Source organism: Lactuca virosa, chromosome 8 (genome assembly GCF_052849685.1).
Source record: "Lactuca virosa cultivar CGN04683 chromosome 8, Lactuca_virosa_CGN04683_v6, whole genome shotgun sequence".
Taxonomy (NCBI): domain Eukaryota; kingdom Viridiplantae; phylum Streptophyta; class Magnoliopsida; order Asterales; family Asteraceae; genus Lactuca; species Lactuca virosa.
Window position 1 is genome coordinate 114128187 of NC_136433.1, and position 19522 is coordinate 114147708.

The following is a 19522-nucleotide window of genomic DNA, read 5'->3' on the forward strand; positions in this document are numbered from 1 at the left end:
CCTCTATCTCTTTTATTAAAGCTTATGGTCTGCTTTTATTATTTAAATTAAAAACCTCAGCTTTTCGTTATTGTCAAATTCTATACACTCATTTTGTTAGAATCACACATTCATTTAAAAAGCTAATAACCATAATGATTCGTCTTGTTTCTAAATCTTTGTGTATTTTTTAAACAAAATGTTTTTCTCTTATAATATATTATTAACTTAAGTATGTTAAAATGTCATGCTTAGATATGAATTCTAATATAACTTTGAATAAAGAAACGGATATTTTGATTTTTAATAAAGATTGTATACAAGTTTTTTAATAATTAATTTATAAACTAAAAAAGTAAATTTTTTATTAGTTTCTTATATTATATAAAATTTATAACATGTGATGATAGTTGGTGCAATAAAAGAATTATTGAATTCTAAAAAATATATGTAAGTTTTTAAAAAAAATATCGTTTAAACCATATGTGATTAAATACACCGGGAAAACTATTGAGTCGACACATAAAGCATATGTGATTAAATATATAAGACCAACTATTGAATCGAAAACCGAAAAATGAATATTGTCCACATAAATCATATGTGATTAAATATATATAGTCACATTTTATTATATGCATCTAAGTACATATGATTTATTTAGACAATATTCATTTTCACTTTCTCGATTCAATAATTGTTCTCTTGTATATAACTACATGCGATTTTATTTTGAAAAAAAATATTGTCTATATAAATCATATGTGATTAGATACATATAACCACATGTGATTATGTATAATCGAACAACAATTGAATCAAAGATGTGAAAACAAATCTTGTACATATAAATCATATGAAATTAAATACAAATAATCAAATGTGATTAAATACATGAGACTAATTATTGAATCAAAACTACAAAAATAAATATTGTCCACATAAATTATATTCGATTAAATATATAATAAAATGTGATTATATGTATCCAATCACATATGATTTTTATGGAGAAGATTCATCATCACCTTCTTGATTCAATAATTGTTCTATGTCAACTTTAATCATACATGATTAAATAAATCGAATCACATATGATTATATGTATCTAATCACATCTGATTTATATAGGAAAAAAAGAATCTTGTCTATATAAATTATATGTGATTAGATACATGTAATCAAATCTGTCTATATAAAAGAGAACAACCATTGAATCAAAAATATGAAAACAAATCTTTGTTTTTACAGTAATCATATATTATTAAATACACGATATCAACTATTGAATCGAAACTGCCAAAATAAATATTGTCCACACAAATCATATTTGATTACATACATATAATCACGTGTGATTATATGTATCCAATCATATATGATTTATGTAGACAAGATTCATTATCGTGTTCTCGAAGCAATAATTATTCTTTGTAAACTTTAATCATATGTGATTAAATACATCTAATCACATGTTATTATATGCATCTACTCACATATAATTTATATGGACAAAAAAGAATAGTGTCTATATAAATCATATGTGATTAGATACATACAATCACATGTGATTATATACACGATAACAAATATTGAGCCAAGAACACGAAAACAAATCTTTATCCAAATTAATCATATGTGATTAAAAACATCTAATCACATGTGATTATATGAATCTAATCACATATGATTTATGTGGACACAATTCATTTTCGCTTTGCCGATTCAATAGTTGTTTTCATGTATTTTGTCACATGTGATTATATGTATAATCGTATGTGATTAAGTAGATGAACACAACTATTGAATCGAGAAGGCGAAAATGAATCTTGTCTACCTCAAATCATTTGTGATTAAATACATATAATCACATGTGATTAAATACACAAAAGCAATTATTCATCGAAACTGCAAAAATAAATATTGTCTACATAAATCATATCTGATTAAAATACATATAATCACATGTGATTATATATATCCAATCATATATGATTTATGTGGATACGATTCATTGTCACATTCTCGATTCAGTAATTTTTCTTTGTCAACTGGAATTTTATGTGATTAAATACATATAATCACATGTAATTATATGTATCTAATCACATATGATTTATATTCACAAAAAATAATGATGCCTAAATAAATCATATGTGATTAGATACATATAATCACATATGATTATATACACGAGAACAACTATTGAATCGAGAACACAAAGATAAATCGAGAACACAAAGATAAATATTGTCCACATATATCATATGTGATTAAATGCATATAATCACATGTGATTATTTGTATCTAATCACATAGAATTTATGTGGAAAATATTTATTTTCGCGTTCTCGATTCAGTTGTTGTTCTTGTGTGCTTAATTACATGAGATTATATGTATCTAATTAGATATGATTTATATGGACAATATTCATTTTCACATTCTTGTTCAACAGTTGTTCTTGTACATTTAGTCACATATGATTTCTGTACACAAGATTTATTTTCGCGTTTTTGATTAAATAGTTTTTCTTTTTCCACATTAATCATATGTGATTAATACATACAATCACATATGATTAAATACATAAGAAAAAATATTGACTCATGAATATTATCAATATAAATCATATGCGATTTGATACATATAATCACATGTGCTTAAGTACATGAGTACAACTATTGAATTGAGAAAGAAATAATGAATCTTGTCCACATAAATCATATGTGATTAAATACATATAATCACATGTGATTAGATATATTAGAACAATTATTGAATCGACGCAAGAATAAATACTTTCCATATGAATCATATGTGATTAAATATATATAATCACATGTGATTAAATACACAAGAACAACTATTGAATTAACACGTGAAAACAAATATTGTCCATGTAAAGCATATGTGATTAAATACATATAATAACATGTGATTTAATACACGATGTCAATTATTAAATCGAAAACACGAAAATAAATACGACCCACGTTAATAATATTTTATTAAATACATATAATCACGTGTAGTTATATGTATCTAATCACATATGATTTACGTGGACAATATTCATTTTTGCATTCTCGATTCACTAGTTTTTCACGTGTATTTAATCACATGTGATTATATGTATTTAATAACATATAAATCATATATGATTTGATACATATAATGACATGTGACTCGATACATATAATCACATGTGATTATATACAAGAGAAAACCTAATGAATCAAAAGGTGGTGGAGGCGGGGTGGTGGTGATTGGTGGTGGTGGTGTGTGGTGATGGGTGGTGGTGGGTGGTAGGTGGGTGTGGGTGGTGGAGGTAATTTATTTTTGCTTTGTGATTATATGAATCTAATCACATTTTATTAAATACATATAATCACATGTGATTATATGAATCTAATCACATATGATTTATGTGGACATAATTCATTTTTGCTTTGTTGATTCAATAGTTGTTCTAATGTATTTTATCACATGTGATTATAGGTATAATCGTATGCGATTAACTACATGAGCACAACTATTGAATCGAGAAGGAAAAAATGCATCTTGTCCACCTCAAATCATATATGATTATATACATATAATCACATGTGATTAATTACACAAAAGCAATTATTCAGTCGAAACCGCAAAAATAAATATTGTATACATTAATCATATCTGATTAAATACATATAATCACATGTCATATATGATTTATGTGGATGAGATTCATTGTCACATTCTCGATTCAATAATTGTTCTTTGTCCACTGTAATCATATGTGATTAAATGCATATAATCATATGTGATTATATGTATCTAATCACATATGATTTATACGGACAAAAAATAATGACGTCTATATAAATCATATGTGATTAGATAAATATAATCACATATGATTATATACACAAAGACAACTATTGAATCGAGAACACAAAGATAAATATTGTCCACATATATCATATGTGATTAAATGCATATAATCACATGTGATTATATGTATCTAATCACATAGAATTTATGTGGAAAATATTTATTTTCGCGTTCTCGATTCAGTTGTTGTTCTTGTGTGCTTAATTACATGAGATTATATGTATCTAATTATGGACAATATTCATTTTCACATTCTTGTTCAAAAGTTGTTCTTGTACATTTAGTCACATATGATTTCTGTACACAAGATTCATTTTCGCGTTTTTGATTAAATATTTTTTCTTTTTCCACATTAATCATATGTGATTAATACATAAAATCACATATGAGTAAATACATAAAAAAAATATTGACTCATGAATATTATCAATATAAATCATATGCGATTTGATACATATAATAACATGTGCTTAAGTACATGAGTACAAGTATTGAATTGAGAAAGAAATAATGAATCTTGTCCACATAAATCATATGTGATTAAATACATATAATCACATGTGATTAAATATATTAGAACAATTATTAAATCGACACAAGAATAAATATTTTCCATACGGATCATATGTGATTAAATATATATAATCACATGTGATTAAATACACAAGAACAACTATTGAATCAACACGTGAAAACAAATAATGTCCATATAAATCATATGTGATTAAATACATATAATCACATGTGATTTAATACACGATGCCAATTATTAAATCGAAAACACGAAAATAAATACGGCCCACGTAAATAATATTTTATTAAATACATATAATCAGATGTAGTTATATGTATCTAATCACATATGATATACGTGGACAATATTCCTTTTTGCATTCTCGATTCACTAGTTTTTCACGTGTATTTAATCACATGTGATTATATGTATCGAGTCACATGTGGTTATATGTATCGAATCATATACGATTTATATGTTATTAAATACATATAAATACATATAACCACATGTGATTATATGTATTTAATAACATATAAATCATATATGATTCGATGCATATAACCACATGTGACTCGATACATATAATCACATGTGATTATATACAAGAGAAAACCTAATGAATCAAAAACACAATAACAAATCTGTGTAGGTGGGGGTGGGGATGGTGGCGGCGGGTGGTGGAGGCGGGGTGGTGGTGATTGGTGGTGATGGTGTGTGATGATGGGTGGAGGTGGGTGGGTGGGTGGTTGCAAGTGGTGGTGATAGTGACAGGTGATGGTTTTGGTGGGTGGTGGTGGGGAGTGGTGCTGGTGGGTGGGTGGGTGGTTGCAAGTGGTGGTGATAGTGGCGGGTGATGTTTTTGGTGGGTGGTGGTGACGAGTGGTGCTGGTTGGTTAATGATGATGGTAGGTGGTAATGGTGGTGGCGGGTGGTGGTTGGTGGTGGTGGTGGTTATGGTAGGTGGTGGTGGTGATGGCGGGTGGTGGATAGTGATGGGTGGTGGTGGTGGTGGTGGTGGTGGGTGGGTGGGTGGTTGTGGTGGGGGGTGGCGGGTGGTGGTGGGTGGTGGGCAGTGACGGGTGGTGGTGGTTGGGTGGTGATGGTAGTGGGTAGTGATAGTGGTGGCGAGTGGTGGTTGGTGGTGGTGGGTGGTGATGGGTGGTGGGTGGTGGTTGGTGGTGGTGGTTAGTGATGGGTGGTGGTGGGTAGTGATGGGTGGTGGTGGGTAGTGATGAATGGTGGGTGGTGGGTGGGGGTTGGTGGTGGGTGGTGGGTAGTGATGGGTGGTGGTGGTGGCGGGTGGTCATGGGTGGTGGGTAGTGATGTGTGGTGGGTGGTGGTGGGTAGTGATGGGTGGTGGTGGCGGGTGGTGGTTGCTGGTGGTGGAGGTGGGTGGTGGTGGTTGTGGTGGGTGGGTGGTGGTGGGTGGTGGGTGGTGGTGGGTGGTGGTGGGTAGTGGTGGGTGGTGGTGGTGGTGGGTAGTGGTAGCGGGTGGTGGTGATGGGTGGTAGGTAGTGGTTGTTGGTGGTGGTGGTGGGAGGTGGGTGGTGGTGGTTGTGGTGGGTGGTGGGTGGTGGGTAGTGGGTAGTGGTGGGTGGTGGGTAGTGGTTGGTGGTGGTGGGTTGTGGTGGTGGTGGTGGCGGGTGGTGGTGATGGGTGGTAGGTAGAGGTTGTTGGTGGTGATGGTGGGTGGTGGTTAGTGGTGGTGGGTAGTGATGCGTGGTGGTGGTGATGGATGGTAGGTAGGGGTTGTGGGTGCTGGTGGCAGGCGGTAGAGGTGGGTGGTGGTGGTTGGGTGGTGATGGTGGTGGGTGGTGATGGTGGTTGGTGGTGGTGGGTGGTGGGTAGTGATGGGTGGTAGGTGGTGGTGGTTAGTGATGGGTGGTGGTGGTGGGTGGTGGTGGTGGGTAGTGATGGGTGGTGGGTGGAGGTTGGTGGTTGGTGGTGGGTGGTGGGTAGTGATGGGTGGTGGTGGTGACGGGTGGTGGTGGGTGGTGGGTAGTGATGGGTGGTGGGTGGTGGTTGGTGGTGGTGGGTAGTGATGGGGTGGTGGTGGTGGTGGTGGAGGTGGGCGGTGGTGGTTGTGGTGGGTGGGTGGTGGTGGGTGGTGGGTAGTGGTTGGTGCTTGTGGGTAGTGGTGGTTGGTGGTGGTGGTGGCGGGTGGTGGTGATGGGTGGTAGGTAGTGGTTGTTGGTGGTGGTGGCGGGCGGTGGTGATGGGTGGTGGTGGTTGGATGGTGATGGTGGTGGCGGGTGGTGGTTGGTGGTGGTGGGTGGGTGGGTAGTTATGGGTGGTGAGTGGTGGTTGGTGGTGGTGGCGGGTGGTAGTGGTGGGTGGTGTTGGTTGGGTGGTGAGTGATGTTAGTTAGTGGGTTTTTTAATTGTTTGTAATTATTTTTATATTTATATGAATATTATTTTATAAATTTAATTAAAAAAATTGTGTTTTTCAAATTTGTTCTCAAATGTTCTCGCGGTAAGAAATGTTCTCGATTGAACGCTACCCTATATATATATATATATATATATATATATATATATATATATATATATATATATATATATATATATATATATATATATATATAGGCATATTGGTAAGTTTTATTATTTTATATGAGGAAAGTAATAATTACAATGGGGCAACATTATCTAAAAATAAATGCTTCAAATATTTTGGAGGAATAAATCGGGATCATCAAAAAAATTTACATATGGAAAATAGAAATTTAAATTGGGTGAAATTATGGATGAAATTAATGACGATTACATTGGTAGGTTACGATTAATTCGATTTTGGAATGTTTAAATTTGATAAAAGCAACGTGTAAGTTATCAAAATAATTTTTTTATGGATACAAGGAAAATACAAATTTAAATTTGATAAAAGAACGCATAAGAGATAAATGCTTGAAATATTTTTGTAGCGAAAAAATCAGGATCATTAAAAAAATTTATATAAGGAAAATATAAATTTAAATTGGGTGAAATTATAGATGAAATTAATGCCGATTAAATTGGTAGGTTACGATCGGAATCCGATTTTGGAAAGTTTGAACTTGATAAAGGAAACACATAAGTCGTCAAAATATAAAACTTTAAACGCGGGGAACATATAAGAAAATACATATAAAGTTACAATAAGTCGAAACAATAAAAAAAAAAAAGATAAAGCAACATAAAAAAATCTATCCTAATAAATAATAATCAATTTGCCACATGTCATTTTCTTATTCATTTTGCCGCATGATATTTTTTGGTATTTTTGAATTACTATATTCCACTTGTAATTATTATATGTTTTTCAATTCTTTAAAAATGTTACTTAATTGTATTGTTATATAAGCATAAACATTCTAATTAGACGTTCTTTCTATAATAGGGTTACTTAATTTAAACATATATTGACAACCAATATGCCGTTTTTTCACTGCATTAAATATTGACAACTATTTTATTTATTTAAATAAAGTCATAGAGTATAATTTATGGAATGTTAAATGTTATATATGGATTTAATTTTAGTATATCATCAATGAAATTCTTTTCTAAATCATGATTGATTTATTTTAAATTGATTATGAATATAAGTGCTAGTTTTTATGTTTGTTCTTATTTATTTGGTATTGACAAGAACTTTACATTAGACTTAACGCAACTTTTAATAATTTTGGTATATCATCAATGCAATTTGATATATATATATATATATATATATATATATATATATATATATATATATATATATATGAAATATCAAATAATGACATGTCATAGCTATTGTGATAATTTAGTTTATATATTGCATTTTTACTAATGTTAATGGTCTTATTTTTTTTTTCTAATAATCGTAACGTTTTACTAATTGTACTTTTTATAAATCTCCTAATATCTTATAATTTTTTTTATCTTACTTTATAATTTTTTATAACTATGCTATTTTTAAGATTGATTGTCTTAAATACGAAACTTTGTTCACTAATTTCGACTAAAAAGGGTTTCCCATGACCGAGATATGACCTTTCAAAGACAGAGACAAATTAGGGAAAAATGTTGAAATAAGAGCTTTGACTTTTTAAATAAAAAAAACCACATACAAACATTGCTATTAACTAAATATGTTAAAAACAAAATAGAAATTACAATGCACTTTATATCCACTGAACACAGTTACAACAACTCAAAAGAGATTTAGAAATTGCAATTCAAAACATTATAGATTAAAGTCAAAGTACATTGCTATTAACTAAATCTGTTAAAAACCAAGAATTATGGGCAAATATGTCAAATTAATAGCAATATAATATTGATAATTAAAATCACTGAAGGGTAAATGGTAGTTTACAATCATCAACTACCGTGCAATCCAAACAATCTCATAAAAAATTAATTACGTAAGACACACATACATACATACAGTTAATCAAAAGTCTCTATGCTTTTCTCATGGACATTTTATCAAACATGTAGAGTGCAACATCAAATGCAAGGTTAAAAAGACAAAAGTAAAAGATTGAAAAACTAATACTAACATTTATAATTAAGATTATTCATGCATTCAAAGATCACAGTCAAATACAACACTAATGAGAAATCGAATACAATTAATAAAAATTAAGAACATCATATTAAAGAAGGAACCTGGATGATGAACGTGATGGTGCAAAGGGTGATGCTGTTTGAACGTGATGCTGCAAAGGGTCTGAAGAAAACATAATGTACGAACAACAACACATGATTTATACGTAACTTTCAACATTGATTATGGAAAGGATATCAAAATTTGAATTCTTTGATTCTTTGAAATTGAGCGACGATATCCCGTAATCTTGTAGATACGTTTCATATAATAGATGTGAATTGAAAGAATAAACGAAATGTGCCAACTAAGAACATGATTTTAATTAGGAAGGAACGAAATTTACATCAAAAATTATGATGATTTTTAAATGAGTTGAATACATTCTTTTTATAAATACCATTAACATTAAATTAGTTAGTCAATCTTTCAAATTTAGTCAATACTAATTTAATTCAATTTTATTTTAGGATGACATCATCAAAATGATCCAGACTTCAAATTAATCAAGGAACACTTTCATTTTTGAAATTGATATCATCAATTTTCTCCTTTAATATACTTAAATATATATAGAGATTAATATTTTAATCAATTTTATAGAATCTTCCCAAAAATACTTTATTTTTTCAAACTTTCCATCTGTGCAACCTATAGTTTAATAATCAATTGAGCTACCATCATCCCTTCCATCATAACTGAAGCTTCCATCAGCGCTTCCATCATCTAAAATGGATACGTACCAGAATGAGGCGCCTACCCCTGTCTCCATATTATATTTATATCGATAGATCACCGAAGCATTTAAGAATCCTGTCATCGATCCCCATATCAACCTTGTAAGTAGGTGTTGCTGTTTCGATTAGATCATCCAAAAAATGGCTGATGATGAAGTGAAGTTGTATGGCGCCATGGTAAGTCCATTCGTTTGTAGAGTGAAAATCGCTTTGAATATGAAGGAAATCAAGTATGAAAACTTGGAAGAGGATATCATCAACAAGAGTGCCGAACTTTTGAAGTATAATCCTGTTCATAAGAAAGTACCGGTGCTGCTGCACAACGGAAATCCGATCTCAGAGTCTATTGTGATCATTGAATACATCGATGATGTCTGGAAAGGGGTTCCTATTTTGCCTCAGGATTCTTATGAGAAAGCTATCGCTCGATTCTGGGCGAAATTTCTTGATGATAAGGTAATAATTTCATATTAGTTAATATATAATAAATATCAAAATATTATATATTTTGTGATGCTTACTTTGTAAAATATTTTACATTTTATGGTTTGTTCAGTGCCTCCCTGCACTCAGGGTTGTTGGCAGCAATGGAGATGAGAAAGTTATCGCAGAAGCTTGTGAGCAACTTCAAGTACTGGAAAATGAGCTCAAAGTCAAAGGTACAAAGTTCTTTGGAGGTGACAACATTGGTCTGGTGGATATTGCTGCTGTTTTCATAGCTTACTGGCTTGGAATAAGGGAAGAAGCAGCTGGAATAAAGACGTTCACGAAAGAGAAGTTTCCAAAACTAACCAAATGGGCTGATGATTTCGTTAACTCTCAAGTTGTCAACCATACCTTACCTCCACGTGAACGCATGGTAGCATTTTACAATAAAATGTTTGGTAAGGTTAATTAATAATAGTAAATGTGACTGTTATATACATAAACTTGGTCATTTTGTAAGGGTATGAATATATGTACGTGGTTATTGAAGTTGATGTTTCTTACTTTCTGTAACATACGTCTATCGATCAATATTGCAATAAGCAGATCTTGTAGGCTTATCTATTTCTATTATTAATATATATGTAGCATGTGACAGTTATGATGTTACGTGTTTTTAAGTTGTGGTATGCAATATAAATAATTGAACTCATGATCTTTGCAATTATCCTTGTGCATGTGTGTCGACCCTGATTTCGAGCCATTTGTTGACGAGCACACCTAGAAAAATATATATGTTGTACAAAATTGGTTTTTTTTTTTTTTTTTTTTTTTGTTGGAAACGAAAAATAAATATCATTAAAACACCACACCTAGCAAGGAGCTAGTTCAGGCACAAAACAAAGTTTTGTACACTATTTGTAGTGGATTCGTCATTTCTCTTGGTGATATCATTTTGTGTGGTATTGGTAATGCCAATTTCCCGTAATTAAAGAATGGTTTTACTTTATTCCGTGCGTTTACATAAATTGACCATGTTAATCTAATTAAAGAATTTCCACCACCATTTATATATGCATCATCTGGATTATCAACAATTTTGCTACTGTCGAGATTTAAAACGGCAACACATCAACGTACCCACCATTAATTTGTAGATAATCAAATTTATAAAGTTTCGATTTGAAACAGAGTTCCAAGCGATCGCTACGAAATGGATGGAGAAATTAAGAAAGGAACCCAGTTGGGTTTGAACCCCGCCTTGTTGAAGCTCCAAATGTTCGCCGGAGATCGAGTAGCTTACATCTTGGTCGGAAATAAGTTCCAACAGTCCTGCCAACCCGTGTGAAAAAATAAACTCGTGGCCGGAAAATACATAGAGGCTAAGACATTGGAAAGACATTTTAGTTGCAAAATCAGAAATCCGAAGGAAATATTATTTTGGGTTTTAGATTTAACTTTGGTTGACTTTCAATATACAGAAATCCGAAGGAAATATTATTTTGGGTTTTAGATTTAACTTTGGTTGACTTTCAATATACTGTAAAGCTTTTATAAATTAATAATGTTTGGATTGAAATATTTTATTAATTTGGTAAGATATTATTATATCAATAAATTAATAAATTATTAATTTAAAGAGTTGACTTATATTCGTGAGCAACTCTCAAACTAATACATCAACCTTCAAAATTTCTATGTTCGTTCATTTTACCTATTTGAATAACATAGAAAGAAGAACTTTCAAAATTCTCATGTACATTCATACATTAATGAACTTGTCAAGTTCAATATACATAGAAGCATTGCAAGCGGCAACAACTCTTCACAACTTTTTGTTGCAATACGATAATACAATGTCTCAACTCTTAAGTGCAATTGAGAGATTTAAAGATTACATCAATATAGATTTGAAGTTCACAAAAAAACAAGTGACTATAGATTCATTTTTTACTAGACAATTCTAGAATTTTGCAATATTTTAGTAATTATTAATTTATAGTTTCACTGGGATCAATATATTTACATTGGGATTTCAAAAAAATTATTATTTTATTATTTTATCGATTGGGGTCCAATTTTGTACTGATTCCAAGTTGGAACCGGACAAATTATTAATTTTATCGAGGTTATTAATTTATCGAGTATAAAATTATAGAGATTTTATTGTAGTTTTTTTCCCTTCTGATTTGGTATTGTTTACGGTGGTAGTTGCTGATGTTGGATGTGAAGATGAAATATATATGAGTCAATTGTGGGTAGGAAAGTAGGAAAGAATAAAGGGGAAAATGACTTATGTGGGTAATTAACTATTGTTTTTGTATTCATTTGGTCACTTTTTTTCTTTTTTCTTTTTGTATATGATTTACCATTAAACTTGTTGTAGGTGTTCAAAGAAACTATTGAAGGTTTCCGGTAATTTCTTATCTCCGACGACTCTCCGGTCGTCTTCTCCGGCTAGCCTCCGGCAAAAATGAGTTTTCCGACGGATCATTGGGTCTCGGCTAGATGACTTACAGCAACAACAAGAAGCAAGAGGTGGTGATGGTGGTTTACCGACGACAAAAGGGAGGTGGCAGGTGGGTTCCGATGATGGCAGGAGGAGGTGGCAGGTGGCTTGCTGTCTCGTCCCTTCTTCGTTTTTCTGGCAGCAAATCGAAAGGAGGGAGAGAGGGGAGGGTGGAGAAAGCTAAGCAGCAGCACCGGTGGTGGGTGCTGCTTGGATGGCAGTTGAGAAAAGTCCGCCGGAAAAACTCATTTTTGTCGGAGGCTCGCCGGAGAAGACGACCGGAGAGTCGTCGGAGATAAGAAATTCCCGGAAACCTTCAATAGCCGGTTTCAATGGTTTCTGTGAACACCTACAACAAGTTCAATGGTAAATGAGGTACAAAAAAAAAAAAGTAAAATGATCAAATGAGTACAAAAGCAACAGTTAATTACCCTTATAAGTCATTTTCCCAAGAATAAAGTGGTGGGGGTAGGCCAAGATTGGTGGGCACCAACTCTTATCTACAATTACAAGGTTTTTTTTGGTTAATTTCTAAATTTATAAAATCATTGAATTGATAATGATATCTGAACTCATAACTGTTACTGATATAAATGTTATTTCTTTTTTAGACTGAATGCAACGGCTGAATCTGAATAAATGACTATTTTACATTTCTGTTTAAATTGTATTAATTATCATTCATTTAATAATTATAATAAAGTATAATTTTACGATATCACATTAAATAATTAAAAACATAAAAATAAAATTTAAATAACGAAATAAATAACTTAAATTGCTAGAGAATTTTTATAACGTCCCAAAATAATTATACCAAAATTTCCATTTTTAGATTAATAAATCGTTAATACATAAAATCTCCATAAAACCAAGGTAATTATGCCTTAGCAAAATATCATTAAATCAAAGTAATTCACAGCATGCGGAAACATGTGGTGTGTGCTCTGCAATCATCCTGAGCTCTTCCATTCGAAAACCGAAGTACCTGAAACATAAACTGAAAACCGTAAGCACAAAGCTTAGTGAGTTCCCCAAGATACCACATACCACACATACATAAATCACATACCGGGCCCCTGCCCTCCATCGGGCCTCGCCCGGTCTCGAGTCTCACTCGGTCTCGGCCCCCGCCCGACATCGAGCCCCGCTCGGATTACAGATATGTTATTCTTAGGCCTCGCCTGTCCCTGGGCCTCGCCCACTATACACATACAATATAACACATAATCATGCTAACACATAAAATGATCATAAACACTAGCATATGTTCCATTCATCGGGCCTCGCCCGACATCGAGCCCCGCCCGGTACACATATAACCATATAACTAAATAATCATATAAGCATATAACCATACTATCACATGCAATAATCACAAAGACTATGACATACCATACAGTCATCGGGCCCCGCCCGGCAATCGGGCCTAGCCCGGTAAGCATAAAAGCACCTACTGATAACTAACATATTATATCCCCATCAGGCCCCGCCTGGCATCGGGCCTCGCCCGGTAAGCATACCATCACATAACACGTGCAAGAGTCGAACATACATCTAGCATTATAACATATAAACAATGGGCCGACATTGGTGCCTTCGACCCGCTAAACCCAATGAGGAGACTCACCTCGTACCGACGAATCACAGCGATCTCTGGCTGCTGGCTGACAGATTCCCCGAACTGTCAATATCAAAACAACACCAAATTACTAATTGGGTTCCAAACCATAACCATAAATCCATACTCGAGGTAAAAATACCATTTTACCCCTAACCTAGCTTGGTCCAAGACCAAGGCCCAGCCTCATAACCTGAAAGGCCAAAAGTCAAATAACCAACCAAGGCCCAAATATGGCCCAATTTTCCAAATTGGGCCCAAACCCCCTACATGGGCCTTACCCTAAAGCCCGTCCAATTTCCTAGTCCATACACTTGTTCTCAGATGGCCCATTAAGAACCCAAACACCTAAGCCCAAAAGAAAAGGCCCAACTCGAGCCCAACACAATTAGGGTTTTCACATAAAATGACGATTAGGGTTAAGTAAAAACACTTAACCCGTTAAGGACTTAATCCATTAAGTCCACCATTCTACCAGGTCAATCATACAATGTGGTCGGGCATAAATCATAATTCCAATCCAACAATCCAAAACGTGGGTCCCGGAAAATCCCAAACTAAAATTCCCAAAATTAGGGTTTTCTAAAACCCTAATTAGGGTTTCCAACCCACGCACATGCCACAAAGTCCAAAGTTAAGTTTTTAGGTTAATTAGGGTTTACTAGGTCAGGCACCACCCACTGCCACCTCGGGCGGTGGTGGTCGACGGCTGTTCACGGCGGCAGCCACCACCTCACGGTAGTGGTGGTTATGATTCTAGGCCAAAACAATGACAAAAGCACTCCAAACACCAATCCAATAATGCACATAAACACACAGCCACCGGAGATGGTGGCTAGTGGCGGCAAAACGGTGGCAGCCACCACCTCACGGTGGTGGTGGTGGGTTTTTCCGGCCAAATATTGCGCATACAACCACACGAACACAGCAAATAGCATATACACTCGAACACACATACACTCAGCCACCTCCTATGCGGCTGACATCGCCGGAAACGATGAGAACCGCAACCAAAGGCCACCGACGGCAGCTACGACGTACCCGACGCCAAACAAATAGAGATGAAAGAAGGAGTGGGATGCGGTTATCCTTACCGAGAACCTTCCGGTCACGCATGAACCACACAACGATGAACACAACTACAATCACCGGTCTCGGTGGCTCTTCCGGCTGCCCACGACGTCCGGAAGCAGGGTTGTGGTGGTGGCGTTCATCCGCAAAGTAGCGGGTGATAGGGTGGCGGTTGAACTCGGCAGTGCAGCGGCGGTTGAGGAGGGTCCTAAGGTGGTGGCGGCTGGAGAAAAATATGCTAGGGTTAGGGTTTGATATCCACCAAAACGAGAGGGAAGCAGTGGGTTTAATTCTCGTGTTCTTTTCAAACATGAGCTCAATTTCCAAGTTTGGCCCTCCTCCACAAAACCTTTTTCAACTTAAGTCCAATATTTACCAAACATCCCCTGCCTTCTGAAATTCTTTACAAAACCACCCTGGAAATTACACTTTAACCCCAAAATCCAAAATTATAACATTTAACTCCCCGAAACCAACACCCTCCTAAATTATTATGGATTTAGGGTTTTAATAAAATATAATTTACATCTCGGGGTTTAGGGTTAATTATTTATTTACTTATTTTATTTAATTTCAAACGGAATGTTACAATTTTAAAATAAGTTCTAATACTAAAAATAACCCAGATTAATGTTTATAGTAGATTAGCAATCCCATTACACACATTAGACATATATTATGTGCTTCGAGTACTCCATTGTGTTCTATTTGATTCTTCTTCTCCATCTTCTACATTGTTAAATATAATATCTTCATCTCACTCCATAAATAACTTGTCGTGAGTATTATATTTTCTTAGGAAATTATATACCTCAAAACAAGCAATCACCACATGTCTTTGTACCGTAAACAGATAAGGAGTCATTTGCTTTAGAATCGGAAATCTTGATTCCAGAACACCATAAGCACTTTCAATGACATTTCTTAGTTGTGCATGCACATGATTGAACTTATATTCTTTAGTTAGAGCACGTCGGGGTCGGTGGCAGAGCCATAAATTTTGATAGGGGGTACAAACATTATTAAGAACTAAAATAGTAATGCAAAGAGTTTCTTAGTATTTAAATTCGTAACTGAGAAAAATATAATTTAAGAAAAAATTACAATTGAATCTGCCAACGCTTAATGTCTTGAAATCGATCAATGATATCGTCGCCAAGAACTTGTAGAAACACATCCTTCCAAATAAAAGTGACTAAACAATCGTTTAAAAATTGATCATCCATTATATTCCTCAATTTATTCTCTCTACACTTATTATAGCAATCATAGAATATATATTTTACGTAGTTATTCAATCTCATGCATTTTAAAGACATGGTACAATGCAATAACCTGGAGGTACAATAACATAGAACACGTTTACAAATAATTTATTTTTATATATAAAACAACTTTTTTGGGGATGTTGTAGTACCCCCGACGCCCCATGTAGCTCTGCTACTGGCCGGGGTCGAAAATCGGCTAACCAATATCTGTTGTTACGATACGGAGACAAAAATCCACAAATATTGGGATATTTAGCATGACAAAGATAATATTTTCCTATTATCCACCAAGTGTTGGCATATAACAACATTATTAAATATACAAATAAAAATATAACATTAAAACTTGAGAACAATCCATACCTTGTGAAGGAAACGGAAACCCGGAAGATGGATTAAATACGACATCTGTTAATATTCTTGAATCTTGTGCAATGTCTTCCCATCCGGCCCAAAAAAAAGTAAATATCATATTAAAATCACAAATCCCCAAAACATTTTGATAACACCGATCTCCTCCTCTTCCTCTATAAGCAGTTTGCATCTTAGTAGGCACAACCGCATGCATGAAAGTTCCATCCAAGGTACCTATTGCTCCCTACAATTAAGAAAAAAATTATAAAAAATTGCTTTTGTATGTATATATATATATATATATATATATATATATATATATATATATATATATATATATATATATATATATATATATATATATATATATACATGGATTTTTTCTCTCAATTGTCTTTGGCGATTTGACATATTTGGAATTGTATCAAAGGACAGTCGTATAACTTCTGTTGCGAATTCCATTATTCCATCTAAAACTTCATGAAAATAGGTATTCACAGTTTTTGTTGAATGTTGAAACCTCCATTTAACCATCATAAAATTTTCATTGTGTCCAATAGTTATCAAAAACATCATCATCATTTCCTTGGCAGTTATATGCTTACTATCTTGCAACCAATTTTTTTGCTTGAAATGGTTGCACAATAGCACACATGCATGTTGGGAGAGACGCAACAATTCAAGACATTGTGCATTCGATCCCTTTAGCAACTCTTGCGTGAATGCATGTGCACTTAAGTATGAATCGATATCTTTCATTCTTTCTATTCGTCTTGCATCATTTCTTTTTCTCATATAAAGATAGAGAATAATTAAGAACAAAATTTCATCTAGAAAATCCATAACCTTGCAAATACAAAATATAATCAATGAATATGACATTAATAATTTTTTTTCGAAAGAGAATATGACATTATTATAATCAATAACATAAAGAACCATAACGTATCACATATAATTATTCTTATTCAAATGACAAAACATCAAACAACTAAAATCATACGACTAAATTCGCAACTAAAATCAATAAAAAAACTAACTACTACATGAAATCTTTACTACTTCCAATCATCCTAACCCAATTAGCACATAACTTTGGCTTTAACTGCATCCAACAATCTCTATGGTGATCGTTTTTGTCAATGAAAAATGCAAGTGCAACTTGGTATACTGGTTCATATTCTAGCCACCCAAGAATATTTAATTTACTTAGGCAATCTTGAAATGTGGGTTTTGGAGGTGGTTCGGGTTTGTTTATCTTATTGGCTATCATTTCCAAGACTCCTAATATTTTTTCTTCCATAATGTCCATCGGTTGTTTGTCCTTTTTGTTTTTGTTTTTACCAAGTGGCCGAGATGAAGATGTTGGTACTGAATGCATAGTGTCATTTAAGTTATCCGACTCGTCGTCCTTAATCATCACTTCGGAGTGAAAAGTTGGTATATAAGGTTCAAGAGAACTTGGTCCCCAACTTTTGATGCCCATTGACATAGTTCCATAAAACAGTTGTGCACAAAGATCTGGAAACAGCATAGGCGTATTTCTCAGTGTTTCAATGTATCTATTTTTCTGTTTAAAAAAAATATTACCTAATATCAATTTATATAAATGAATAAACAATAGAGTATAAGATCTTTTAGAAATAAAATTAACCTTCATCTCCACCTCCCACTCCTCGTTTCTTAGGTAAAGCATATTAGTCGATGGATCGTATATGTTGCCAGTACTATTTTTTAACAAAAGCCATGCTCCGTACTTGCCTTTTAGATAATCAAAATGATTTTTCATTTGTTTACGATCAACAGAAAAATGACGAGTTTCTTTCATAACTTTTGCAACATTCTTCCATGAAGTCCCTTTTAAGCTACCACCTTCTCGACCATTAATGGTTACCTCGTGAATACATGCTTGAAGAAATGTTTTCACGAGACTTGTGTTTTTCCAACTTATCCTACTTATTTTTGAATCACCATTTCGTTCCATACCTAAATTAGTAAAGGAAAAAGGCATGAACGCCTATACATACTTTTCTTTCTATATATTACAATAATTAACATAATCACTTTTTCTTTAATACTTAAAAAATTAAGAGAATCACTTTGGTTTTAATACTATTCATTATCATACATAGAGGATGATATGTTGTTAATATGCTATTACTTGTTTTCTTCATAATCAAAAGAATCAATCAGGTTTTAAAAAACAGATTATTGGAATACTTAATTTCATTGGAAAATCCATCAATTATATTAACTTTGTATATTAAGAAAACTTTGCAGATTAACTATAAAATGGCTTGCTTATGTGAATTGAAATGAAAAGTTGGATTCTTGATTCAAAGAGTCAGAGAAATGGGAAAGAGGAGTGACTTTGATCAAATGATAAAGGGGTATTTTAGTCATAAGTTTACAGATGGCAATGGAAGTTTCCAAAGTTTTTTTGTTCAGGCATTTTATCAAACAACGAATATGCATCCTCTATATATATATATATATATATATATATATATATATATATATATATATATATATATATATATATATATATATTAATGTTCAAATGGAAGTTACATAAACCCAAATCAATC

The 19522-nt window shown here is 33.5% G+C and overlaps 1 protein-coding gene across 1 annotated transcript; it reads left to right on the forward strand.

Moving 5' to 3' along the window:
• The first annotated feature begins 9728 nt into the window (after positions 1-9728).
• LOC145134625 (putative glutathione S-transferase) lies at positions 9729-10791 on the forward strand. Its single transcript, XM_079069467.1, has 2 exons — positions 9729-10141; positions 10242-10791. The coding sequence occupies exons 1-2, from the start codon at positions 9827-9829 to the stop codon at positions 10581-10583; spliced, it is 657 nt and encodes a 218-aa protein (XP_078925593.1). The 5' UTR covers positions 9729-9826; the 3' UTR covers positions 10584-10791.
• The last annotated feature ends 8731 nt before the right edge of the window (positions 10792-19522 follow it).

Coding starts and splice junctions, on each gene's coding strand:
- LOC145134625 (XM_079069467.1), top strand. CDS start 9,827: ATGGCTGATGATGAAGTGAAGTTGTATGGCGCCATGGTAAGTCCATTC. Junction 10,142..10,241: donor CGAAATTTCTTGATGATAAG/GTAATAATTTCA, acceptor TGGTTTGTTCAG/TGCCTCCCTGCACTCAGGGT.